Genomic DNA, 27677 nt, shown 5'->3' with positions numbered 1-27677 from the left:
GCCAAGCACATTGTTACACACCTTTAATCCCAGAACCTGGAGGGCTGAGACTGGAAAATTGCAGGTTTGAGGTCAGCCTGGGCTGTGTAGTGAGACTGTCTCAAAAATAAAATAGAAGAAGGAGAAGAAAGAAGAAGAAGGAGGAGGAGGAGGAGGAGGAGGAGGAGGAGGAGGAGGAGGAGAAGGAGAAGGAGAAGGAGAAGGAGAAGGAGAGGAGGAGGAGAAAAGGTAGAAGAAAGAAACCTGGCTTTATGGGGCTTGGGGTGTGGCTCAGTGGTAGAGCATCTGCCTAGAGTCCCCCTGTGATGGGCTCATCAGTAGAACACATATACATGAAACCCCGAGTCCCTCAGTCCCACAAGGAAGGAAGCAAGCAAGGAAGGAAGGAAGGAAGGAAGGATGGAAGGAGGGAGGGAGGGAGGGAGAGAAGGAGGGAGGGAGGCAAGGAGGGAGGGAGGGAAAGAAGACAAAAGGATGAGCCTTGCCTATCATCATTAGCTTTAGCTTCCCCTTAGCTGGAAACCAAGAAGATTTTCGGCCAAAAACTGAGAAGAAAAACTCCAAACAATGAAGTGTTCACGGCACAGAGCACATTCGGCAGCCCCCATAACTCGTGCCTTGTTTCTTCTCACCGATGCTCACTCTTCTCACGTTGTGTGTGTTTCTTTGAATGTCATCTTTCCAGAAGGAGAAAGTAGCTGTTTATTTCCTGCTGTGCAGAGGGTTGAGGTGCCCTTATAGATTTTTAGCATTGTACTGAGAGTAGCAAGCAGGTAACCCAGACACTGAGAGCAGACAGAGGGTGTGGCTGACCTTGAGGGTCTCCTGTCCTAGGTGAGGGTGGGAGACAGATCCACAGCAGCATCTTTGTCTTTGGAAGGAAGAGCAGGCTGGGGATCCCTACTTATGCTGCCCAGCAGGCTAACTTTGCTTCACCTTTCCCTGGAGGTGAAATCTAGGGCAAGTACCCTACCATTGAGCCACACCCCCAATCCCTCACTGGGGGATTCTAGGCAGGGGCTCTACCACTGAGCCACACCCCAGCACCTCACTGGGAGATTCTAGGCAGGGGCTCTACCACTGAGCCACGCCCCCAGCCCCTCACTGGGGGATTCTAGGCAGGGGCTCTACCACTGAGCCACGCCCCCAGCTCCTCACTGGGGGATTCTAGGCAGGGGCTCTACCACTGAGCCACGACCCCAGGCCCTCACTGGGGGATTCTAGGCAGGGGCACTACCACTGAGCCATGCCCCCAGCCCCTCACTGGGGGATTTTAGGCAGGGGCACTACCACTGAGCCACACTCCCAGCCCCTCACGGGTTTTTCCTAAATATATATATATATACTTTACCCACAGAGCCATGTCCCCAGCCACTGGTTTTTCTAAACTGATTGAGGCTGAGGTTTAACTTATTCATTGCCTAGGCCAACCTTGGCTAGTGCTTCTCCAAGTTCAGCCTCTTGAGGACTGGGATTACTGTACCCTGCAAAATTCAGTCTTTATCTAGTCTGTTTACTTAGGGCCGTGGGAGGGGTTTGGGATAACTGTATTGAAGCCATAGCCTCCGCTTCTTATGAGCTCCATGCTACTGATGCCTAAGGATTAACAATGGCTAGCTGACCCTTCCTGGTCCTGAAGTGCAGTATCCTGAGGCATGCACATACCCTACCCAGCCTCATACACTGATGTCTGGCTTTGGATTATCCAGAGCTTCCACCTGTATTTATGCAAGACATGGAAAAGCCACTCTCTTCATGGGAGCTGAACCATTGGCATGAGTATGTGTGCAAAAGAGGCAGGGGTGGGGGAAGGGGTCAATTGCATTCCCTTCTTTACAGTCCTGTCTATTCAGAATTGGCCGTGTGGGAATCAGGGTTATCCTCACCTAATGAACTACGCTAAGTGTAAGGGTTGGGATCGTACAGCTTTGGGCATACTCTCAGCTCCACATGAGAGCAGTCCTTTTATCTGTTTTTAATTGCAATATGAAATTTCTTTGCCAAGTGGACCGTTGCAGCCAGCTTGGCTTGGTGGGCAAACGTGTCTTTGGGTTGTGTCCAGGAAGGAGTTTCCCTTCATCCTGTGCCCTTGATTCTCCAGGACTGGCCATCTGTTGAAGCTCCCTAGTGGCTTGGGGGCAGCATGCACAAGACAGGGTCTTCCTACCCCCTCTGCACAGGTTAAAGGGGACGGGGTCCACAGTCCTAGCCTCTGTAGCCTCTCTTCACTGAGTGCTGGGGAGCCTCTGGCAGCGGCTCTTCAGCCCCACTCCTGGCCAAATTTAGCATGACTGGTTTGCTCCAGAAAAGGAATATAAATAAGTACCATCACACCTTGACAGGTTGACAGGAGTGACAACCAGAGTAAATCCCCGTGTCTGAGACTCTGTGGAGAAGAGGTGATTTAGCAGAGCCAGCTGCCGTCACCAGAAGAAAATAATTAAGGAACGCCGTGGTGGAGAGGGAAGCGGAGCGGCTGCAGCGGGTCCCTTCTGGTGAAGGGATCTGTCATCGCTGGCAGCGGGAGAGGACCCCACGCGCCAAAGAGAAATGAGCTCTGGAAGCTTATGCTGAAGGCAGAGAGGGTGGGATGAGGAGGTAGGCGTGGGTGAGGATAGAATAGGCTCAGGATGAAGGGACACCTGGCAGGGGGCTTCGCCTCCAAGCCAGGCACCCATCACTACCCCACTTCTGCATGGAGCTTCCCCCAGTCTCTTTGGAAGAGACCAGAAGGCTTGTGTGCACACTTCCCATGTGTATATGTGTGTGTGCTCACATACACACAGACTTGTGAATACCCAGGAAGGTGTGTCCTTCATCCCAAAAGGGCATCACTTGTACCCAATTCAAGACTACAAGAAGAAAGTGACAGCATCCCCAAGGTCTGCCTCTGCTTCCATCTGTGAAGGTTTGGATTCAAAATGCCTCCCACAGGCTCATGTTATAACCACTGGGTCCATAGCTTTGTATGTTTTGAAGCCTGTGGCTTTCAGGAGGGCCCTGGCAGGAGAAATGGGTCACTAGGGCAGACCTTTGAGTTTATATCCATTTCTGGTTCTGCTCCTAGTCCACCACTGTGGGAGGAGTCTATATGATGCTCCTGTTACCATGACTACCACATGCCTCCCCTATAATGGTGGGCTGAAATCTCTGAGACTATGCACCAAGATAAAGTCTTCCTCTCTCAAATTGTTTCTGTCAAGTATTCAAGCCACAGCAATGAGAAAGTGCCTAATGCATTACCTCACTTGGGAGTTGAAGAAGGTTCCAGAAGCTTTGTGTGGTAGACCACATCTATGGCCTTAGCAGAGAGCCAGAAGCTGGGCGATTGCCAATGTGAGGCCAGCTTCGTATAAAAATAAGACTCTGGAGCCTCAGGAACTAGCTTAATGAGCTCAATGTTTGTTGGTGCAAGTGTAAGGACTTTCTGCTCACAAGTATCTAAGTAAAAAACTCCAGACCTGGCAGTGCTGGGGATATAGGATCCCATGTGCTCACTGTCAGCCAGTATAGCTGAAGGGATAAATGAGAGCCCCACCCCACCCCCAGTGAATAAGGTGGCCAGCAATAGAGGAAGATTTGTCAACCTTGGGTCCCCACCCACATAGGCACACATACAAACACATAGGCACACACACACACACACACACACACACACACACACACGCATGCATGCACAAACATAGACCTGAAAAAAATAAGGTAGAGAATGGTTAGGGAAAACACCACATGCATGCTCATACCCACACACATGCACACATGTGCTTGCATGCACACCACATGCAGATATACATAAATATATACACATAGACCTGAAACAAAATTAGGTAGAGGGTAGTTAAGGGAAACACCACATGCATGCTCACTCATACACACAGACACGTGCAGATACACATAAATGCACACATGTAGACCTGAAAAAAAATTAGGTAGAAGACAGTTAAGGAAACACTACATGTATGCTCACACACAAGTGTATTCACTATACATGCATGCACTCACACGGTGACAGTTCCAGGAAACACTTGGCCTCTAGGCTCTCCCTCCCAGAAGCCTTTGTTGGTTTCCTTGCTTGAAGGTGATGTGGGGCACAGCCTCAGATTGGGCACCAAGAGAGTAACACTGAAGTCAAGAAACTGGATCACTCAGAGAAATCCACTGTATGGGTCAGTGACAACCTGGATATCCCCTCACCAGCTTAATATGGCCATTGGCCTCAGCTCAGTTCACAGGGGGAGTGTTGGCCCGCCAGAACCACCCCTTCCCTTCTCAGCCAGGAATTGGTCAGGTGTGGCTGGGCACAGTGCCCCAACATGCTGCCCATCACTTTGGCTCTCTGTTTGTGTGAGGGACAACTGTTTTTCTAATTGTGACTGGCTTTCAGCAAAGTTTCAGAGTGTGATTGTCCACTCTAGGACCCAGGAACAGAGTCCCTGACATCTCAGTGGACAGGTAAAATCAGAAGTAGATGATCTCTCAACAGAATATTGGCCTTTTCAACCAACTTCCAATCAGCACACCAAGTGATTGAAGCCCTCTTTGTCTGCCCTCTTTGGTGGGCAGAGGGAAACATTCTAGAACTTGGCCAACATAATGATTTGGGTATAAAGTGTCCCTCCTAAAGGCTTGTTATGGCTTGAATGTGGAATGTCCTTCACAGGCACAGGTGTTCAAACACTTGGCCACCATCTGGAGAATGCTGAGGGATCTTTAGGGCACATAGCCTAAATGGCGAATATAGGACTACAGGGCCTGGCTAGAGAGCTATACCCAGTCTTGATTTGGGCCTAAGATCTCTGGTTTCTTTTCCTTTTCCTTCTTTCTTTTTCTAAAAAGATTTATCTATTTTTTATTTATATGAGTACACTGTAGCTGTCTCCAGACACACAGCAGATGAGAGCATCAGACCCCATTATAGATGGTTATGAGTCACCACATGGTTAGTGGGAATTGAACTCCGGACCTCTGGAAGAGCAGTCAGTGCTCTTAATCGCTGAGCCATCTCTCCAGCCCAGATCTCTGGTTTCTTATTGACTGAGATATAATAAACCATTTTCCAACCAGAGAGAGGCAGAAGCCAAGCCATCCTGCCTCACGCACCATGGAACTGTGAGACAAAAGTCAATCCTTCTTCTATATGGCTTCTGTCTTAGATTTTTGTCTCAACAACAATACAAGTATCGGTACAAGGTTTGTGTGTTAGAGGCTTGGTCCCCTGCTTTTGGCCCTATCTAGCAAATTCTGAAAACTTTAAAGGGTGAGATCTAGCTTAAAGAAGAGGGTCACTGGAGATAGCATCTGCTTTGAAAGCATCTGCTCCCAGGCCCTGTCCCATCTTGCTTTCTTTTGTTTTTGTTTTTGTTTTTGTTTTTGTTTTCTGAAACAGGGTTTCTCTGTGTAGCCTTGGCTGTCCTGGAACTCACTCTGTAGACCAGGCTGGCCTCGAACTCAGAGATCCGCCTGCCTCTGCCTCCCAAGTGCAGGGATTAAAGGCATGTGCCACCACGTCCGGCCCCATCTTGCTTTCTTTTTTTTTTTTTTTTTTTTTTTTTGGTTTTCCGAGACAGGGTTTCTCTGTGTAGCCCTGGTTGTCCTGGAACTCACTCTGTAGACCAGGCTGGTCTCGAACTCGGAAATCCGCCTGCCTCTGCCTCCCAAGTGCTGGGATTAAAGGCGTGCGCCACCACGCCCGGCCCCATCTTGCTTTCTTAGTTTTCTGGTCAGCTGTGAAGTAAACGACTTCTCCTACCGCATGCTTCAACCACCATGATGTTCTCTGTCCAAGCACCTGAGGCCAGGCAACCATGGACGGATCCCTCTAAAACTGTGACCCTAAACAAATCTTTCCTCTTTTTTTTTTTAACAAAAGATTTATTTATTTTAATTTTCTGTGTATGGGTGTTAGCTGCATGTATGTCTATATGTGTAAAATGCCCACAGAGGCTAGAAGAGGGCACTGGTGTCTCTGGAACTGGAGTTATTAGTTGTCATGTTGTGCTGAGAATTGAACCAGGTCCTCTGGGAGAGCAGCAAGTCTTTCCAGCCCCCAGTATTATTATGCCTGCAGGCCAGAAGAGGGCACCAGATCTCATTATAGATAGTTTTGAGCTTGAACTCAGGACCTCTGGAAAAGCAGCCAGTGCTTTTAACCACAGAGCCATCTCTCCAGCCCAGTATTTCTTCTTTTAATTGATGTATATCAGACATTTTGTCATAGCAACCAGAAAAGTAATGAACCCAGCCAACAGCATACAGATCTCTCTGCGTCCGTCTTCCCCAAATCACCAATCAGCACTTGCCCATCCCTTGGCTCTGCTAGCACTTTTAGGGAACACCAGGGTGAGCCAGAAATGGACATCGTCCCTGTGACAATACCAAGAAGGCCAAAGCTACGCCGTGAATATCCAGGCAGGAGAACCTCCCAGGGGTGAAGAAATGCCTTTCTTCCACGGGCCTGGTGTGTGCAAGTATTATCATATACAAGTATGGAGCAGGATGTGGTGACAGGCATGGAGAGAGGCTGGACAGGAGCTTTCAAGGGGTGCTTTGTGGGCTAATGACAGGGCCAGGTGGAGGTGGCCCCGGGGGGGGGGGGAAGGGGGGTCCTGACTATTGGGTTAGGCAGGTATGTGGTACTTCCGTGCTTCTATTGTTTAACAAACGCTTCTCTCTCCTCTGTTGCTTTCCAGGTATAAAGTTCAGCATCAGGCCCCAGCAACCCCAGCATGTAAGTTCCAAGAATCCCATAAATCACAGATGCGAGGGGGGTGTGTTTGGAGAGGGTGAAAAGGACAATTCAGAGCTTATGGAGGATCCATTCATAGGAAGAAAAATGTGTTGGGTCCTTTTCAGGAGCCTTGGGAACAAAACCTGGGGCTTTGGCTTCATGAGTTTTCCTTCTCTGTTAGATGACTCCTTTGGACTGTACTAACAGACACAGTAAATCTGTGCCTGCTGCTTGCAGGCCACTAGCAGTGCCCCACCCCGTCCCACGATCGCGTCTAGCCAAGGTTCCTGGGGGGACTGCTCCACCTTGTGGTAGAAATTATATTTGCCGTTCAGGTCCCACATTTCTGCCATACTGTATGGACCCTAGCCACTTCTCTTCTTGTCCTAGGATAGCCACTTGAGGATATCCACAGAAAAGGGCACACGAGATTCACCCAGCGGGTCGCCAAGAGGCCTCCAGCTGCAAGCGCCTGACCAACCTCGACCTCACCCGAAGGCAGCGGGATCTCCTTTGCGCCTCCGGCAGCGCAGGCGGAGACTGCTCATCAAAAAGATGCCAGCCGCAGGGACTAACCAAGGCAACAACTCGTCCGAAACCTTTATCCAGCCGAGACCCCGCACCATGGACAGTCGTTGGGTCAGCCTGCACCAGACCCAACAGGAGCGCAAGCGTGTGATGCGAGAAGCCTGCGCTAAATACAGGGCCAGCAGCAGCCGCAGAGCTGTCACTCCCCGCCACGTCTCCCGCATCTTCGTGGAGGACCGCCACCGTGTACTGTACTGTGAAGTACCCAAGGCAGGCTGCTCCAACTGGAAGAGGGTGCTCATGGTGCTGGCAGGGTTAGCCTCATCCACGGCAGATATCCAACACAACACCGTCCACTATGGCAGCGCCCTTAAGCGCCTGGATACTTTTGACCGGCAGGGCATAGTGCACCGCCTCAGTACCTACACCAAGATGCTCTTTGTCCGGGAACCCTTTGAGCGGCTGGTCTCTGCTTTCCGAGACAAGTTTGAGCATCCTAACAGCTACTATCATCCTGTCTTTGGCAAGGCTATCCTGGCCCGGTACCGCGCCAACGCCTCGCGGGAGGCACTGCGGACTGGCTCCGGTGTGCAGTTCCCCGAGTTCGTCCAGTACCTGTTGGATGTCCACCGGCCCGTGGGCATGGACATCCACTGGGACCATGTTAGCCGGCTGTGCAGCCCCTGCCTCATCGACTATGACTTTGTGGGCAAGTTCGAGAGCATGGAAGACGATGCCAACTTCTTCCTGCGTCTCATCCATGCGCCCGGGAACCTGACTTTCCCGAGGTTCAAGGACAGGCACTCCGAGGAGGCGCGGACCACATCGAGAATCACCCATCAGTACTTCGCTCAGCTCTCCTCGCTGCAGCGACAGCGAACCTACGACTTCTACTACATGGATTACCTGATGTTCAACTACTCCAAACCTTTCTCGGACCTGTACTGAGGGCGGGGCCTGCTGGTCAGGGGCGGGGTCTGCCGGTCATGCCCACTCACCTGCGCATAGGCGGCCTCCGGGGACTGAGCTCTGAGGATGTGAGGCCTTGTGGCTGTGGCCCTAGGGTGGGCCACAGAGGCCCAGACAATGGACCTTGACCCTTGTCCCACACCCATTTCCTCATTGGGTTGGCTGAGTTTGAGACGGAGCACGACTCGGATGGATGCTTTAAGAACTCAGCTGAGCTATGCTGAGCTATGCTGTCCAGGGAAGCCTGAGACCCAGAAGAGGGCCCCAGCGTCGAGGGATGTCCTACATCCCCTTATCCTTTGCCTTGTACCAAACCACGTGGTTTGCTGCTTTTCTATGACCCAGGGTCATCTGAATAAAGCACATGGTTTTCAGAGCAGTGGTGTCTACTCCAGGCTGTGCTGTGAGCTCATAGGCACCCTGCCCTATGCCTTGGGGAGTCTTAGAAAAAAAATTTTTAATGTATTTTACTATTAATAATACGTGAATATGTGCACATGAGTGCAGGTGTCTGTGAAGGCTGTATGGGGTCAGATTCCCCCCCCCCCCCAAAGCTGGAGTGACAGGCAGCTGTCAACCTCCCTGTAGGAGCTGAACCGCTAGAGCAATCTGAGCTCTTAACCTTAACCGCTGAGCCTGCTTTTGTTTTGGTGAATCAGGATCTTGCTGTGTATTTCCAGCTTGTTTGTTTGAGTTCTTTCTCTTTCCAGACCACCTGTGGGCCCTGCTAAGTCCCTGAGAGAAAAGATAGGTCTGTCCCCACTTAGGGAGTGGAGTCCCTTGGGTCTCACCTTGCAGCAGGTTCTCTGAGGACAGCCAGAACAGGGGCAAGCTCCCTATCAGGTGCCCATTAGGGCTGCACCTGGGCTCTGTAAGGCACTGCACCTGGGGCTCTGCACCTGGGGCTCTGTAAGGCACTGAGCAGCATGGTCAGTTTCTGTAATTCTCACCGTGGGGAGCGACGTCATCCTCAGCTTCCTAGACGTCTATGGTGAGCTGGCTAAAGCTATAGCCAGCACATCCCTGACCCTGAGTGTGACCTCAGCCTTATCTACACACCTAATCAAACACCTCAAGGCTGACAGATTACCCACCCTTGAGGATCTGGCTTTGGGGGAGGGGAAGGCAGAGCTGTCTGTGAAACCTCTCCTTAAGTTGGGTGCCAGAACTGATTCTGAAATTGGCACAAGTCAGAGTGACAACGGAAAGGTCCCAGTGGGAGCTCTGTTGGTGCTTACAGTATGAGTGTGACTGGGGCTGTGTCTACAAGGAGAGGGAAGCACTTTGTATTAGGAGCAGATGTCCGTTTGCCTGTCTCTCCAGGATTGCTGAGAACCTCTGCCTGCCTTCTGGATCCGTCTGTGGGGCAGATATATCCAGGTCGTCCTGGGAGACCACTCCCAAAGCTGATGTTGGGTCTGTAAGGAGAGACAGCACCAGGTCCCCCAGGCAGTAGATGCTACTGGAATCCAGCTGGCCTCATACTGGCTACAGCTAATTCACCTCCATTTTGCCTTTACTGTAGTGGTCTCTGGAATCTTCCAGGATTGGAACAAGTGACTGAAGCTGCCTTCTGTCTTGGAGCCACATTCATCCAGGAGCCCTGAGCAAGGGTGAGGCTGCCCTCTGGTTCCAGCTGGAAGTGACCATCTGATAGGGAAGGACCCAGAGGGATGGGGAGGAGGATCAAGTCACAGCCAGAGGGGTTTAGGAGATTCATGGAAGGCAGATGTCCAGAGGCTCAGAAAGCCAAGAAGGTCACCCTGACTGGAGCCAGAACCAGCTCTAGGCAGACCCATGTGAGAGATGCTAGAGAAGCCTGGAAAGCTAGAAAGCTAACTGTGGCCCAGAAATAGCAGGCGCTAGCGAAACTGAATTCACAACGGAGAAAGTGTCTCTGGTTGTGGGTACATTTGGCAGAGCTTGGGGCAGAGTGTCTAGGAGCTTCTGCTCAGCCAAAGGACACCTAGAGGCCCATCTGGGCAGCCTGTACTGCCACTTGGTCTGCTGCAGCTCATTGCCCTGGGCTACTGCCAGAGAGGGGGTGGGGGGCAGTCAGGGAGGGGAAGAAAGGAAGTGGGGGAGAGAAAGGGAGAGCATGTGGGGATGGGCTAAAAATAAGAAACCCTCGCAAGGTCACTCTTCAGTGTCACCCAAGCAGGAGCTAAGCTGGACACACCTACATGCAATGTAGCCATTACCAGTTTTAAGGGAGGAGGGAACAAGACCCAAGACTCTGACAATTAGCACCACCTTAATGGTCCCCAGGATGGCCATCAACTGAAGGCCATAGGCCCAGCCCTGAGGCCCTGCCTCAAATTCATTGAGGTATATCCAGCCTCACAGCCTTGAGCTAGACTGTGGAACACAGGAAAGAATGTGCATGCAGGGATGTGTCTCTGTCTCTCTGTCTCTCTGTATGTCCTTCTATATGGACATAAATGACTGGATGATGGGTATACGTGTAGGTGGAACTATGGACAAGTCCTCTGTCCCCTTTCCTCTCTGGTAGCACCTTGTATTCATTACTCAGTCCTGTCCCAATTGCTCACCATTCTCCCTGAAAGCAGACCATCTGATCACTAGGAAGGGTCACTGGGGGAAAAAAAATCAAGGTTGGAGAATAGCTGTCCAGTCTCAGGCCCTCTCCTCAAGTGTGATCCATCCCCCAGGGCCCCACTAGGACACACATGTGGGTACACACACACACACACAGATTCCCCACCAGGCCTTTCTTTATCTTTGAATGGCTGACCTTCCCTCGATGTAGAAACCATTGTCAGGATAGAAACAACTGGTATCCAAAGTCCTGGGTCCCTCCCTCAAATACCCTGGGGAGGCATTCAAAATCCAGACAGGTTGACTCAAACCCTGTACCAAGCAGACAGGACAAGCCACTTCTCTTTCTCCAGTGTAGCATAATTGCCGCCAACGGGGACTTTATAGATGCAGAACCACTCATAACCAGCAGGTGGGGCCAAGTCCCTGCTCCTAAACAGAGGCCGGTGCATCCCTAACTGGGCCACCAGGTGGCAGCAACATTCCAGAGTGGGTGACGCTAGCCAGTGCAGAAAGAATTGCCTCTCCCTAAGATGAGATTTCAACCAACCTCCACAGAATCTCTGGGAAGACCCCAGACGCTACTTTCTAACCCACCAGTTCCAAAAGAACCTGCCCGAGTACCAAGCACCCCAGCACCTCAGCTTCTCTCATCCCTCAGATGGGTCCAAGAGCTGGGTTACCAACACCAAGCAAGGCAATGGTTTCCACTGTCCATCCGAGAGATACCAGGTATTCTCTGACCTCACTGGAAACGCACATGCACACGCGTGTACACACACATACACACCCGTGCTCACATTGCATACACACCTTCATGAGCATCACCTCTTCTGGTATTTTAAATAAATGGGAAAGCCCAGTAGGCCCCTCAAAAGTAGGTATTTTCTGTTGGGTCCTGTTCTCCTTCCAAGCAATGGTGTTCTCCAATGCCCACCCTATGTCTCTGTCTCTTCCTCCAAGACATCGCCAAAGCACAGTCCTTAGGCTAATCTATCAACAAAACATAAAATTAAAAGATTTAAGCGGGGTGGTGGTGGCACACGTCTTTAATCCCAGCACTTGGGAGGCAGAGGCAGGTAGATTTCTGAGTTCAAGGCCAGCCTGGTTACAAAGTGAGTTCCAGGACAGCCAGGGCTACACAGAGAATCCCTGTCTCAAAAAACAAAAATAAAATAAAATAAAATAAAATAAAATAAAAGATTTAAAAGGGCATAGGGGTGCACACCATGTAATCTCAACACTCAGAAGGTTGAGGCTTTGAGACTGTGATCCTGAGCTTCAGACAGCCAGCGCTGCATGGCACAATCCTCCCTCAAAAATAAACAAAACAGAGTCGCCCTCCAAGGCTTGCCTCAACCCTGCTCTGTCTTTCCCACCAAAATGCATCCCATGGCCCCACGGCCTCTCCTCCATCTCTTCTTTCTCTAAAAATATCCTCCCACCCCCACCCCCACTCCGACGCCCATCCCCATCCCCATCCCCCCACCCCCTACCCCCCTAAACAGGTTGGCACTGGTTCTTCAGCAGCCTCCAGTGTTCTGAGTCCAGCAGCCTCTCACCTGCCTGTGCATCCCCTGGAGGGCAGAGCTCAGCACCACCCCTATGCTGGCTTCCCAGTTTACACCTCCACCCCTGACCTCTAGCAGCTCTCCCCCCACCCTGCCTTGTCCAGCCACCTGCCCCACATCTGTATCAGCACATCCAGAAGGTGCCTCAGATCACCTACCCTACCTGAGCCTCATCTCTTCCAAGTCCTGCACCCCCCTCCCAGGACTCCCACCTCAGCCCACCACCCCTGCACTCTGTCTTACTTCTTGAAAGTATCTCGAATCCACCCCCTTTCTCCCTACTGTCTTTTCTTCTTTACTTCCTTCTTTCTGTTTTCTAAGGCAGTGTCTAGCTACCATAGCCTCTGCTGGCCTTGAATAGACTCTGTAGCCCAGGCTGGCCTGGCTCACAATCCCCCTGCCTCCACCCTGTAGTATTGGAATCAGAATCATGTACCATCAGAGGCTGCCCATGTCTTTTCCCTATTTGGAGCTGTCACGTTTTGTTTGTTTGTTTGTTTGGGTTTTGTTTTGCTTTGTTTTTCAAAACAGGGTTTCTCTGTGTAGCCCTGGCTGTCCTGGAAGTCACTTTGCAGACCAGGCTGTCCTCAAACTTACATAGATCAGCCTGCCTCTGCCTCCTGAGCACTGGGATCCCACCACCATGCCTAGCTGGAGATGTCATTTAAACCCATACCATTGTCCTCTCTGGCCTTGGCTCTTGAAGTAATAAGAAGTAAGAATAACCAGGTACAGTGGTGCACATGCGAGATCTAGCTTTGCAAGAGACCCAGGCAAGAGAAATGCTCTGCGTACAAGGCCAACCTGGGCTACATACTGAGTTATAGATCAGCCTGGGCAACAGAGTGAGGCGCTGTCTAAGAAAATAATAGCAATGGGGCTTGCAGAATGGCTCAGCCGGTAAAATGGCTTACCTCTAAGTCAATCTAAGACGATCTAAGTTCCATACCCAGGACCCACATGGTAGGAGAGAAAACTGACTCTTGCTGACCCACATTTGAGTGACGGCATGCAGACACACACACAATCAGAATAAACAGATAAACACAATATTTTTTTTAAAAAATGCAGATATAGGTCATGCCTTGGAATGCTGCCTTCCCAGGCTTGCCAGTGAGGGCAGGGAGTGTGGATTCCTCTTAAAGCCTTTGTCAATATGCTTGAGGCCTTAGGCTCAAGCCCCAGCACACATACACGAAAATCATGGTATTTACAGGCTGATCCCAAACTGCTCTGCATATTTCATGAATATATTATTTTATTTACTTGCCATTACCACCCTGTAAGATAGATACGGAGCAGTTATATCCTCCCGGGATCTCCCGACAAGGACCTTGAGACACAGAAGGGGTTGAACAATTTACCCTGAGGCCACGTAGCTCTGAAAAGACTGTCTCCCTTCCAGCGCCCGGCAGTTAGGTCTGGTGTCCAGTCCTTAACCATTAGAATGCTCTGCTGCTCTGTGGGGGGTGGTTTGTGAGAGCAAGTTAGGAATCCAGTGACCTCAGGAGCAAGGACAAGACAAGCTTTGCAGGAAACTGAGATTCCAGACGCCTTTAAGTGGCTGCCTGAGGTTCTGATAAACAGGTGTCCTGCTGCTGGAAAGTAGCAGGGGGAAGTCGGAGCTTGTCCCCTCCCCCAGCAAGCGTGACAGCAAAGATGGGAACAGATCCCGAGTGGGCTTAGTGCCCTCCAGAGGCCAAGATGATGATGAATGATGGGTGGAGAGTTCAAAGCCATCCTTGGCTACCCAGCAAGCTCCAAGCCAGCTTGGGCTATGTGAGAGACCCAGTCTGGAAAAGTAAAAGTTAAAGGGGCGGGGGTAAGAGAGGTAACAGCCAGAGAAACAGGAAGAGGAGGGGGAGGAGGGGGGAGGGGGAGGTGGAGGAGAAGGGGAGGAGGGGGAGGGGGAGAAGAGGGGAGGGAGAGGAGGGGGAGGGAGAGGAGGGGAAGGGAGAGGAGGGGGAGGAGGGGGAGGGAGAGGAGGGGGGAGGGAGGAGTGGGAGGAGGGGGAGGAGAGATTAATCTGAGCCAGCCTGGTCCAAGAGGGAGGGCTGAGAAGTAGGGTGGTCTGAAAGATGAGAATCTGGAACCTTCTCTTGGAGTGACAGGGAAGAGGGTGGGCAGAAATGACCACAGTTCAGGGGCAGTGAGAAGGTTCCCATCCCATAAGCATTTCCTCTGGGGTGTCACACACAATGCCACCAGATCCTGCCTGGTGCCTGCCCATCTCTGTACCAGCCTGCAGCTCTCTGTCATCCATGGCTTAAGGTTGCCCATGAGTCTACATGACTATACAAGCATTTGGTCAGCCTAGCAGCCTCACTGGGGACAGTTGCCAAGGTTACAAGCTAAGACTTCTCTTTGGGGTACAGATGCCCAGAACAGGGGTACAGGGGATGGAGTGAATCTGTCTAGCATTTGGAATAGAGCCCCACCAGCTCTCAGAGATGTGGGTGGGTGGCAGTCCCACGGCCCCAGAGAGCTGCAAGTCCTAACACTGTGGGAAGGAACAGGGCGGTCAAATCCAGGCTAAGAGCAGAAGCTGTGAGATCAGAAATACTCTCAAAAACCCAGGCCCAGATTTTTACTTTGCCTTTTATTTATTTCTTCTTAAACCCTGTTTCTCTCCCCGAGGCATCTAATCTATTATTTAACATTGGATTGTACGATTGAAACTCCCAGGCAAATTGAAAATTATTTGTGTTGGAGGTTTCAGGCATGATGCTGAGACTACCATTTCTGGGGGACTCTGAGATCCAAGCAAAGGCAGAAACCCCCGGCATGCGGCTCTGATCCAGGAAGGGGTCGGGCAGGCCGAGCAGGGTGGCGGGCAGATCCAAGGGCCTCGGGCACCTGGGGCCGGTTGACTCAAGCCTAGCACACCCAGAGCTCCACACATCTCAGGGCCATTAATCTCCATGCGGCATTTCACTCGGGAAATTCTGCCGAAGCCTCCCACCGGTCAAAGTCCTCAAGAGGCCAAGCAGGTGTGATCAGTCACCTGGCCCTGCGCCCACCCTGGGGGAAAGGCCTCAGTCACGGGAGAATTAATGACTCAAGGACAGGGCTCACCATCATTTTTCAGAGGTTAGTGCTCTGCGATTTGGCAGCGGGAGGGCGGGTGGGGGGGGCGGGGGGGGGCGGCCAGCCTCAGGGAGTCAGGTGACTGAGGGGCAGAGCTTGGGGTGGCCCCGGGTGGGCGATGATTAGGATTGTTGTACCCTAAATATGGACGAGTCTCATGACATCATAGCGCTGTGTTCGAAACCAAGGATCAAGAGGCTGGGCAGAGGGCTCAGTCAGTAAAGCTCTTGCTGCCTAAATTCAGATCCCCAGCACCCACGTGCAAAACTAGGCAGCAATGGATGGCTGTAATCCCAGCACCGGGAAGGTGGAGCGAGCCTAGAGCTGGCCAGGCAGCCTAACTGAGCCCCAGGTTCAGGGAGAGACTTTGTCTCAAAAAATAAACTGGATTGACTCTAGACATCAATCTCGGGGCTCCATAAAACACATACACTTATACCTGTACACACACACATGCGCGCGCACAAATTACCCTGTGTTAATGGGTTTGAAGCCCATGGAAGCAAGCCGTGGGCCCCCTCGCCTGGGCAATGGTACATGTATAGGGAAGGAGGAAGGCTGTGTGGGAGGGCTGACACCAGCTTCCCAGTAACTCTGTTAGATCCCAATAAGGAGACTGGATTCTGTGCTGCCTCTGGGAGACATTTAAGAGCTATGATCCAGTTCTTATACCTCTGAAGAATCAGAACCTGGCCTGGTATTCCAGGCCCAGCATGCAGCTGCCCTGGGAATGTGAAGCAGGACGATGGTCAGTTTAAGGCCTGCCTGAGCAACATTGAGAGACCCTCTCTTAAAATTAAAAAGAGAAAAGAGAGAAGGAAGGAGCCGCCAGTCATAGGTAGAGGTTCATCTGCATTCATTCCCATTCGTGAAAGGTTCATCTGCAGGAACTTGGCTCTCTCAAAGGTCCTACCTTCTCAGCCCATCATTAAGGTAGGTTTTCAACAATATTGCAGGGGGTGAGGGGGAGGTTATATTCAGTCCATAATATCCATTTATACCATGGCCACCTGCATCAGGCGCTGTGCTAAGCATTGTACCCATGTGGTGATAGCATCCAATTTGGGGACCAGGCCTAGCATCCAGCTCATTGTAAAACACAGAGATTACTCATGTGGCCCTCCACCACCCAAGTAGCCACCAGAGACTTCTACGTCACTTCAGGAACACAGCTCTATTACCTGCCTGTGGTGGTTTGAAAGAAAGCAGCCTCCTCCATGGGCTCATATGTTCGAATGGTTGCTCCCTAGTTGGTGGAACTGTTTGGGAAGGATTGGGGTGTGTGGTTTTGTTGGAGGTATGTCGATAGGGGTGGACTTTGAGGTTTCAGAAGCTCACACCATTTCCAGTTAGCACTCTATCTATCATCTATCTATCTATCTATCTATCTATCTATCTATCTATCTATCTATCTCATTCATGCTCTTCCCCTGCCCTGCCTGTGGATCAGATGTAAGCTCTCAACTACTGCTTCAGTGCCAGGCCACCTGCCCATTGCTATGTTCCCTGTGGACTCTAACCTTCTGAAACTGTAAGCGAACTCCCAATAAACTCTTTCTTGCCTTGGTCATGGTATCTCTTCACAGCAACAGAAAAGTAAGGAAGACACTGCCTTACACACATCCTGGCAGCTATGCAGACCCTGAAGCCATGACTCCATACCCCTTTTATGTAGCTACACTCTACCCTAGCCTAATCTACCTAGGGTATCCTGGGCTATGTCTTCTGTGGCCACCAGCCTCTTGGGGCTCCACAAACCATGTTTGGCCCCAGGATGCAGCCATCTGGCATATGCATGCCCTTAAGCCCACTCCTGCAGGGAAACTGAGTCGCGTCAGAGAAGGATCTAGTCTGTCTCATGGCCAAGACCAACATCCAAACTGATGTGAGTATATTTAGCATGCATGCACATGCACACACACATGCACACACACATGTACACACACACATGCACACACACATGCACACACAACTTTACTTCTGCCAGAGGCTATGTCACTATCAGAGTCCTCAGGGATATATGCAACTTTGTCACAGACCACAGATGCACATGTGAACATTGCTCGGTAAATTCCCAAGGAGTGGGAAATGTAAGTCCCATCTTTAGATAGCAATGGTATCAGACATTGTTCAGCTGGAACATTTAGTAAGAGAAGTAGAGCCATAAGGTTGTTCACATAGCTCTCCATCACCCAGATGAAAGTCTAAGGCCACAGACTTGACATGGAAAGGACCTGACCAAGAGCCCAGATGATGGATGGAACCCAGGGCCTGGGACCTGCATACCAGAGGCTCTTCCTACAGGAGTCCTCTTGGTCCCTTCTGAGGGCTATCTTGTGCCTCTCTGTCCTATTGGGGACTGACTTCCTCTATATTTTCCACAGAGTAGCAACCTGGGCAGGGCTCTAGGCCTGCTGCTCCGGGAAGACGTGGCCTTATCTTCATTTTTTTGTCCCAGCCTTGGAGAGACAGACTCATGAGCCCACGTTGCTCCCAATCTGGAAATCCTGCCTACAGAGGCTGCCAGCAGAGGACCACGCTAGGTAAGGAGATAAATGCCCCTTGGAGTTTATGTGTGCTATTCTTTCAAAGCATCAGAGACAGCAGGAGACAAGGACTGTTGCTGCTGGCCTTTGAGACCTAAGGGCACAGAGCAAGGAGCATGCTTGATTTATACCTTCAATGAGTGGTTAAGTTTGGTGCTTAAAAAGCCAGACAGAAGCCAGCTAACGACAGTGGCATTCTGAAGCACACAGCCTGTTTAGTTAGGAGAATATAGCCCACTGCCTGCGAATGAGCCCGAGAATGCTTGCCTTTTAGCCAGGACTTCAGTGATCTCCTGCCCTATGGTTTCTACAGGATGTGTGTGTGTGTGTGTGTGTGTGTGTATGTGGAATCTAGAGAGGGAAACCAAGATAGTGAATGCAGAAAGATTACTGTTACAGGTACCAGGTGAGGGGTAAAGGGGTCATGCATGGGTTTGGGAGTCCTGACCTTAGTGATGGACTGGGATGAGAGGAGGGCAAAAGGGCAGCTTTCAAATGACCTGCAGCTCCTAGCTTACAGATCTGAGAAACAGGAGAGAGGGGAGCCCTGTGGTCCAGGTTGGGCAACCAGCAAGACTGGAGTCTGAGTCTGCACTGGGATCTGCTGAGCCTAGAGGATTTTGGATATCCCAGATAAGACCTTGTCAATCAGCAGTCGATGGAAGAATGCATGAGTCTGTGTGGGATTTAGACAGATCTAGAATGGGCAAACTGGCTGTGCAGATGTCTACCCATGAGACTAGCCCCCATCATACACACACATTGCCACAGTGGCCCATGGAGCCTGGTGTGGTGACAGACAGGCTGGCCAGGGATAGGTAGTTGATCCCAAGCCACCACATTCCAGCACATAGGACCGAGGGAGGGAGAATCCCAGAGTGAATGGGATCTTCTTGGTCATTGTGAAGGCAGCTTTGTCAAGGTAGAAGGATGTTTGTGCTTAGTTCTGTTCACTACTTTCAAATAGACAGGCAATTGAATATGGTGGTATATACCAGTAACCTAGCACTGGGGAGGCTGAAGCAGGAGGATCAGAAGTTCAAGACCAACCTATGCCCGCCAAACACACACCTACAGAGAGAGAGAGAGAGAGAGAGAGAGAGAGAGAGAGAGAGAGAGAGAGAGAGAGAGAGAGAGGCTGTCAACAACAGAACTAAACAATTACACAAAATAGAAATGCTTAAAGCCTGGTGGTGGTGGTAGTGGCACACGCCTTTAGTCCTAGCACTCAGGAGGCAGAGGCAGGTAATTCTTGTGTGAGTTTGAGGTTAGCCTGGTCACACAGAGCTACTTCCAAGACAGCTAATGCTACGCAGAGAAACCCTGTCTCAGAAAACACAAACAAATAAAAACTGCTTAACCATTTTCACTCTGGATCTTGATTTGCCCTCTCAGTCTGGGCCCCATAAAGGCTAAAATTGGGCAAGATGGCTAAGCCAGTAGAGGCACTTGAAGATCTTTTCAGTCCCCAGGTTCCACCTAGTGCTGTAAAGAGAGAAGTATGCCTGGCACACATTTAAAAAACAAACAAAAAACAAACAAACAAAAAAAAAAAACCAGGCATAATGGCACACACCTTTAATCCCAGCACTTGGAAAACAGGGGCAGAAGGATCTCTGTGAGTTCTAGGCCACTGTAGTCTACATAGTGAGTTACAGGACAGCCAAAACCCCAAATTCAGAAGTTAGGGTAGGACTAAGACATGAACAGACACTCATAATTTTATACAATATTTAGAGTAGGTATTATCAATTGTAGGCTAGTACGTATGACAGCCTCATGGAATTTGCTTATTTTGTGCATGCGTTCGTGCTCAGAAAGGAACACACACACACACACACACACACACACACACACACACACATACACACACACACAAGTTTAGAGTCCTCCACTATTGCCTGCCACATGATAAACACAAAATTTCGGAGGCCTCCAGAGCCCTTCATTTCTCCTTGGTGTGCGGGTGACATGGCCAGCCCCACCCCGTACAGCTCATTCCTGAGCTAGCCCTGCAGCATCTCATTGCCTGCAGCCTCTCATCTGCTGTCTGCAAGCACCAGGAACAAGCCCTGAAGCATAAGGACACATCCCCACATGCAGCCTCTGTTGGCGCCATTCCTTGAAAACTTCCCTTTGGTGACACTGGTTATCCGGTCTGAAATTTTTCCTGCCCACCACAAAGCCAGTGGCATGGCCAACGTTGGTGGCAAGGGCAGGCGCAGACAGTGCTAGGTACTACAGGGAGGGGTGCGGGGGGGGGGGTGCGGGGGGATCAGAATCAATAATTTAACCTCTTACACATCTGAATCCAGCTTCCCTACGAAGAAGAAAATGAGATTGCCAGGGTGTGGGGGATTCGTTTGTAATTAGTTCTAATTACTAAAAGAATCGATGTTTTAATTTTTTACAACGTATTTGAACTCTCCAGCTCCTCCGGTGTAAAGAAAGGGAAAAAAAAAGCTTCCATTGCCTCAGTTCCAGCCAAACACCTGAGAGAGAGAGAGAGAGAGAGAGAGAGAGAGAGAGAGAGAGAGAGAGAGAGAGATTTTTTATCAGTTAGCTTGTCTAAAAGACTGGCTAGCTGTTTTGAAAATTACATTTTTTTTTTCTTTTTTAGCTCAAGGCCTCAAACCATAGGCGAAAGTTAATTCTAAAGGGATGAGAGCCTTAAATGTAAAAACAATGTTTTTTTTAAAAAATGTACAGAGAGCTACTGTTTTGAAATGTATCTAGATGCCTTTTTCTTTTTTGTACTTCCTTGGCTGACCTTCCAGGGTGTCTGCCAGAGGCTTGCATGCCCTACAGGTAGAGGAGGAGGGGAAAGGAGAGAGGTGAAAATTAGGGAGGGAGAGAAAGAGGGAGAAGGGGGGAGGGCCCTGCGGGGAGGAAAGAGAGGGGGAGGGGTGCCAGCTGAGAGAGGGGGCTTAGAGCAGCCGCTATGGAGTCCCTGTGGATCAAGGCAGGGACAAGGGAGGGGGGCCTGCCATGCCCAGTGATGTGAGCAAAGCAAGCAGTGGGCATCGCACATGATGCTAGCGGAGGTGCACTTCCACGCTGCTCAGAGAAAGCCTAAAACAAGCCTTTACCCTGCCTTTGTGAATCCATTCCTAACCTTGTTTAAGCTGTAAGGAATGCAGCTTCAATGGGTCTGTCTTATTGCCTTTTGAATACTAGAGACTGTCTAATACTGATACTACACTGTCGTATAGTCTTTTGAATACTAACTAGGGTTCTATTCTGGTTGGGACTGTTGGCCTATCTGTAATACTGTTTTCTACAATTTGAAGCACACAGGATGGAGGACGCTGGGGATCTAGCTCCGCAACACAATGCCTTCAGAAGGCAGAGGGGCCTGGGTTCTGTGGTCAGCAGTGCACGCAACAAGAAAACAACACAACAGGGAGGAAAAATAGTCTGGGGATAGACAAATAGCTTAATCCCATATTTGATTTTATTATTGAGGGATGGACTTTAAACCCTGAGCCACACATATGCTCTCTCTCTCTCTCTCTCTCTCTCTCTCTCTCTCTCTCTCTGCCAGAGCTACGCCTTCAGCCTTAATTCCATATTTGAAAATCACAAGTGTGTGTGTGGCGGGAGTACATGCTCACAAATATGTCTGTCCCATATGTGAGCATATGGGCATCTATTACACACGTGTACAACTGGAGTGCTATGTGCCATTCTGTGTCTATTTGTGTCTATGTATGTCAGTGTGCCTAGAGTTTTCTTTCTTTTTTTCTTTCTTTTTTTTTTTTTTTTTTTTTTTTTTTGGTTTTTTGAGACAGGGTTTCAGGGTTTCTCTGTGTAGCCCTGGCTGTCCTGGAACTCACTTTTGTAGACCAGGCTGCCTCAAACTCAGAAATCCACCTGCCTCTGCCTCCCAAGGGCTAGGATTAAAGGCATGCTCCACCACTGCCCGGCGAGTTTTAATTCTCTATGCCTATGCGCTCACATATTCTTGTGTGCACATCTGGGTGAGTCTGGGTGACAGAGGGTCCAGGAGCACACTGTGTGTACACACTTAGGAAAAGGCTGGGTGGGCAAACTGAAGTGTTGGCACCGTCCCTCTGGGAAGAGGAACCAGGCCGTATTTCCTTTTTTGTACATTTTATTGAGGTTTATTGTATCTACTTATAATAAAAATATATAAAAAGGGGCTAAGCTGGGGAGTGTTGGCGCAAACCTTTAATCTCAGCACTCAGGAGTCAGAGGCCCGGCCAGGAGACATCATGATCTCCAGGCCAGCCTGGTCTACAGAGGGAGTTCCAGGATAGTCAGGGCTACACAGAGAAACCCTGTCTCACAAAAATAAAACAAAGTCCAACAACAAATGGTTTTGTTAAATGTCCCTGAAACCTCAGTACCTGCATGCAGCATTTGGTGAATATTCCTGCTGTCCACACCCCTCCCAATGTCTTTAAAGGCGTTTATTGAGAAGACAGAAAAGCAAAAAGAGGATGAGAAGGAGGGGAGGAGGAAGAGGAGGAAGAAGAGGAGGAGGAGGAAGAAGAAAATGAAAAGAAGGAAGAGGAGGAAGAGGAGAAGGAAGAAGAACTCCGAAGACCTTCATGCCCTTGGGGACTCCTTCCTGGAGCTGTCCGGCCCTTTGCCTCCTGGATCCTAAGGACAGAGAACCCCAGGATACTTTATAATCTTGCCTCAAAGTTAAAGCCCAAAGCAAGTAGGACATTTTCTGAATCCCTGTATTTTATCTTTAAACCTTAGGTAAAATTTGCAGTCTCCCCCTTAAGGTCTACATGTTCATCTTAATTATACAGTCACAAAGCTGTAAGCCCCAACTCTAGAATCCAGGGGCTGTTCTACCCAAACTGGCCCGACCTTCCCATGATCCACTATGCCTCCTGCAGGTGGGCAGGAAGGATGACAGCACAACCCAGGCTTGGTCAGAGCTGGTCCAAGGGTCATTTGAAAAGGGTTGTTGCCAGCACCACTACCATCATCGTCATCGTCGTCGTCATCGTCATCGTCGTCATCATCATCACCACCGTCATCGTTGTTGTCGTCATCACCATCCTGGTGGTTATCGCTGTCATCATGTTTGATGCTGGGAATGAAAGCACACCGCCACTGAGCCACATCCCAGTTCTCTGTCAATCATCACTTAAAAACTCATCATGTCCTGAGCATTCCACCTAGGCTGAGCCAAAGCAACAGTCTTTGCTGACTGTCCTTACCTCGGATTTTCCCAGCCTTCCCATGAGCTAAGGTCTTTCACTGTTCCTACATCACATGTGAAGACAGGAGAGAGCGTGCCCAAGGCGACTCAGGTAGACACGCTCCCCACTCAGGCTCCAAAACAAACCCAAGGAGAAGGAATTGCCTGAGAAGAGAAAGAAGGCTGTCCAGAGAGGCTTCTGTCCTGGAAAAGAGCCTGGGGCAGAACTGGGAGACCAAAGGTCACTTTCCTCGTGACCTGTAACTCTTCCTGGGAAAAACTCCCTGGGACTCTTGCAAAAGTGTCAACAGAACCCTGTGTCCTATGAGACCCGATGGGTCACTAGTAGCCACACAAAGGCACTTAGTAACAGGACCCAAGTGCTGAGCCTGTGGTCTGCTGACAGGATCCCAGAGATCGAGCCTCACAACACACACACACACACACACACACACACACACACACACACACACACGCACACCTGCCCCACCCCCATCCCCAGTTTGCTGCACAAAACATGCTTGACCCTTGGTGGCCCTTGGGTCTCCTACCAATGCCAAGCCAGAGTCTGTGTAGTAATCCACTAGCCTGTTTTCCTCAGTTAAGAGGGAGCAGCCCCACCCCCCATGCCTGGAGGGATTGCTAGGAGGTTCTGTAGGCTTCACTGAAGCAGCTCCCTAGACTGGAATGAGCCTGGAGAAGAACCCAGGTGGAGCGCCTGAGGCTGGTGGCCTGGTTTGGTTACCTGGAAGTAGCCACATTCTACCTGACCACCCCCACCTCTGAGCCTTTTCCCCTGAGGGTGTGGGTGAAAGGTGGGTTAAGCCATCTCCGGCTTGGGCTCGAGGAACTTCTTTAAAATTAAATATCAGGCTAGGCATGGTAGGGCATGCCTTTAAACTCAGTACTTGGGAGGCAGAGGCAGTTTGATTTCTGTAGCTTGGGCTTGGTCTTCACAGAGGGTTCCAGGCCAGCCAGAGCTATGTATAAGACCTTGTCCCCGCTCCCATTTTTCCCCTCAAATCATATAAAAAGACACATCTGTATGTGTTGAGTGATAGTGGATCCAAGAGTCCCCTAGAAGGTGCTGATTTCCTTAGGAGTCAATCTAGGAGTCAATCTCTGTCCAGCCATCTACAAGAGCAGCCAGTGCTTTTATCTGCTGAGCCATCTCTCCAGCCCTAAAGTTTTAAACATTTCTTAAGACAGGGCTCATTACGCAGCCCAGGCTGGCTTCAACCTCGTGAGTCCTGGTAGCCCAGGCATGATCTGTGTGCCAGGCTTTAGCTTTCTCCACAGGTTTAGCTTCTATTTTGCTACCTGGTCGGGGTTTTGGGCAACACCTCACAAACTCTTACAGACTCCAACCCTGAGCACAAAACCATTCTCCTTTCCCCCTAAACTGAGCCCAATTTGGCCCAATATTCATTTCACTCCCAATAAAGGGGCCCCAACCTAGGAGGTAAGTCTGGTTGTTCAAAGCTTATTGCCCCATTTGGGGGCAGTACGGTGTGACAGGGAATGCTGTAGGGGTCATTGGAATAATTTTTCTTTGTCTAAGGGTGTCTAGGTAGGCGTGAAGCTTTCTTGTTTTGGTATTTACTTTCTGAGACCAGGTCTTTTTTTTTTTTTTTTTTTTTCTGAGACAGGGTTTCTCTGTGTAGCTCTGGCTGTCCTGGAACTCACTCTGTAGACCAGACTGGCTTCAAACTCAGAAATCTGTCTGCCTCTGTCTCCCAAGTTCTGGGACTAAAGGTGTGTGCCACCACTGCCCGGCTTGAGACCAGGTCTTAAATCCACTATGTAGCCGAGGCTGGCTTTGAACTCCTCCTCCTACCTCTGCCTCTGAAGCGCTGAGATTACAAACATGGTTTACCACCTCTAGCATGTTGGAGATAGGGTAGCACTCTGTGGCCCAGGCTAGCCTTGAATTCTGCCTCTGCTTCCTCCGTACTAGGAACACTCAATCTGGGCACTCCGGGCCAGTCTGGTTCCTTTGTAGTATACAGAGGTGACCTCTCTTAGTCTTGAGATGGATACAAACATAGACAAGTCTAAATTGACCCTCCCCTCGACCCCTGGAAGTCTCAAGCTGGAGAAGAGCCATCTCTATCCAATTACCCTCCATGCTCTTATCCCTTCTTCTACCAGGATGAAAGGACCCTCAGTCTATTCATCTGTTGTCCAGTCCTAGCATTCCTAAGAATGCTGAAGTAGGCAAACTCATCTTATTTAAGATTCATTCCCTCTTTCTAACTACGGGCCTGTTTGGGGGGCTGTTGTTCCAGTTAGGCTCTCAAGCCTCAGTCTGGCCCAGAACTCACGAGCCGCCTCCCTCAGCCTTCCGAATGCTATGATTACAGGCTTCAACCTCCTCACTTCACTAGCAGATAGATTTGCATCCTGCAGCTAACAGGACTGCTCTGGTTGGAGCAGAAACCTAAATGGAGCACAGATCTGGATCCCCTTGTAGGCTGTGGCAACTTCAGCACTAATCAAATCTAAACGATGCACATTCTGCCTAGATTCATCCAGTTTCGTCACTTGGACTGTAGTAATGAAAGATATAGTCCACAAGATGTCTCGGCCTGTTTCCATCCTGATTACATATTCTCAATTTAAAAACGTACCCCTGCTGCATTGGATACGACAGACCACTAAACACCTATTGTGGGCTATGCCAATTTCTCTTGGTGTAAGAGGTAGTTGACATTTAGCTAGAAACTTAAAAAAGAAAAAAAGCTTTATTTTATTCTTGGATATGCATGGGGGCGGGGGGGGGGGGTGCAGATGCCCTCGGAGGCCAGAAGAGAATGTTGGGTCCTCTGGAGCTGGAGTTACAGGCAGTTGTAAGCTGCTGTGTGGGTGCTGAGAACTGAATTCCTGCAGGAGGAGCATATGGCCACAACTAGTGAGCCATCTCTCCAGCCTTAGCCAGGAACTTTTAAAACACCTGAGACAAAACTCAGACCGAAGCTTACCCTTCGTGACGCACACAGAGCTCAGCCATTCGATGAGAGACGATAGACGGTGGAGACAAAGACCGGGAGCATCAAGGAAATAAAGGTCCTTCAAAATGGTCAGCCCTTGTTCTGATTAAATTGTGCATTTTTAATATAGTTGGTATCAAGTGGAACTTAAAAAAAAAAAAGAAACATGTGGGAATTTAAAATAAAGTGAAACCTGCTATTTTTCAGGGTCAGCAGTATCACGGTGAGATTTGTCTCTTAAACAATGACACTTGCTATCTCTGGAGTTCTATGAATACTTTTGAAGTGTCATATTAAAACCAATCTCGTGGCCTTGAGGCAAGGGGAAGCAATTAGTCGTGGAGTTGTGAATAAATAAAAATCCATTTATACACCCGTCCTTGACATGTGCCTTGTGAATCTTAGAAACTTCATCTAGAGGGAAAAGAAATGTTAAATCATGAATACCAGTCCTAATCACATTGCCATGTGGCTTCCTAAAACAGTTGAGTTTATTCCAATCTTTTAAGTATGAATTTATATGTATGTATTCACCCGTATTGAACACAAAACAAAGACTCACCCACAGCCATGCAGGTGACAAGAAGAGAGGGGGTACTGAGGCCCGTCGGGCGGTGACAAGCAGTTTTCAGAGCGTCACTCCTCAAGTGAGCCTAGCATACTCTCCTGGCTCTCCCTGTTTCAAAGCCTAGGAAAGGTTTTCTCTCTGAAGCTGAGGGCATTCACATAGCAGCTTGCTCTACTGAGGTCACCATTCTTGCAAAGTGCTTTTCACCTCATTCTAAGGGTCAGCTTTTTCAACACTGGGGGGGTTTACTGTTTCTAAGTTCTACTACCTTGAGCTGTCCAAAGCCTGGGGAAGCCAGCAAAGAACTGAGCAGACCATCCAGCCGAACAGGACCTCCCTCACCTGCATGCTCACCAGAAGAGTAGCACTGTTTAAGCAAAGCTGGGAGCTAGTCCAGGGTGGTTTCAGAGCCTGGGAAGCAAACGTGGGCGACCATGGGCCCCCACAGCACAGATCCCTGACCTACTTCGCGGGCCCCTTTCTGTTCTAGGAGCAGCTTAAAATCCATAAATTAAGGAAATTAACTGATGGGGCCTGCGGCATCTTTGTAAGCTATTTAAATCTATAAATTTACAACATCTTCTGCATATATCAAGTAATTGAACTAACTGCGGGGATGTAACTTTAATGAGAAAATTTCCCCCTTCTCCAGTAGTTTGAGATAATAAATAAATAAATAAATAACTCCCTCAGGAGGAAAGTTTCTTATTCCCGCGTGAAGTTACAGACGCGCGGACGGATGCTCTCTCCGCACTAGAGGTCCCCTGAATAAGGGGAGACTGGGTCCTCTCCCCAAGCCCCCACCCCCATTATCTTTCTCCAGTGTTCCCGTCTGGCCTCGAGAGCACCCCCAGGAGTTTGGCCAGTAGAGGGCGCCCAGGCCCGGCCGGAGTCTGTAAAGGGGGGCCCGCGCCGCTGCTCCCGGCCGAAGCGCACCCGCCTTCCTAGCC

The 27677-nt window shown here is 49.9% G+C and overlaps 1 protein-coding gene and 1 long non-coding RNA gene across 7 annotated transcripts in view; one reads left to right on the top strand and one right to left on the bottom strand.

Moving 5' to 3' along the window:
• The window catches only part of Chst8 (carbohydrate sulfotransferase 8), a 138244-nt gene extending 129350 nt beyond the window's left edge, over positions 1 to 8894 (top strand). For 4 of the 6 annotated variants that reach the window (XM_006540339.2, XM_006540341.1, XM_006540340.3 and 1 more), the window contains exons 3-4: positions 6690 to 6727; positions 7118 to 8603. In XM_006540339.2, coding sequence (XP_006540402.1) covers positions 6690 to 6727; positions 7118 to 8203 — 1124 coding nt within the window. In that variant the 3' untranslated portion in view covers positions 8204 to 8603. Of the gene's footprint in view, positions 1 to 6689; positions 6728 to 7117 lie in introns of all 6 variants that reach the window. The other 2 variants (NM_175140.4, XM_030242955.1) reach the window with 2 other exon arrangements.
• Positions 8895 to 22159: 13265 nt separating this feature from the next.
• Gm12781 lies at positions 22160 to 23417 on the bottom strand. The gene is made up of 2 exons (XR_391247.4): positions 23189 to 23417; positions 22160 to 23058 (listed from the first exon to the last, which is right to left on the bottom strand). It is a non-coding gene; the product is annotated as a predicted gene 12781 (long non-coding RNA).
• Positions 23418 to 27677: the final 4260 nt, after the last annotated feature.

This window comes from Mus musculus, chromosome 7 (genome assembly GCF_000001635.26).
Source record: "Mus musculus strain C57BL/6J chromosome 7, GRCm38.p6 C57BL/6J".
Taxonomy (NCBI): domain Eukaryota; kingdom Metazoa; phylum Chordata; class Mammalia; order Rodentia; family Muridae; genus Mus; species Mus musculus.
The sequence above is the reverse complement of the archived record's forward strand: the minus strand, read 5'-3'. Positions and strand labels throughout refer to the sequence as shown.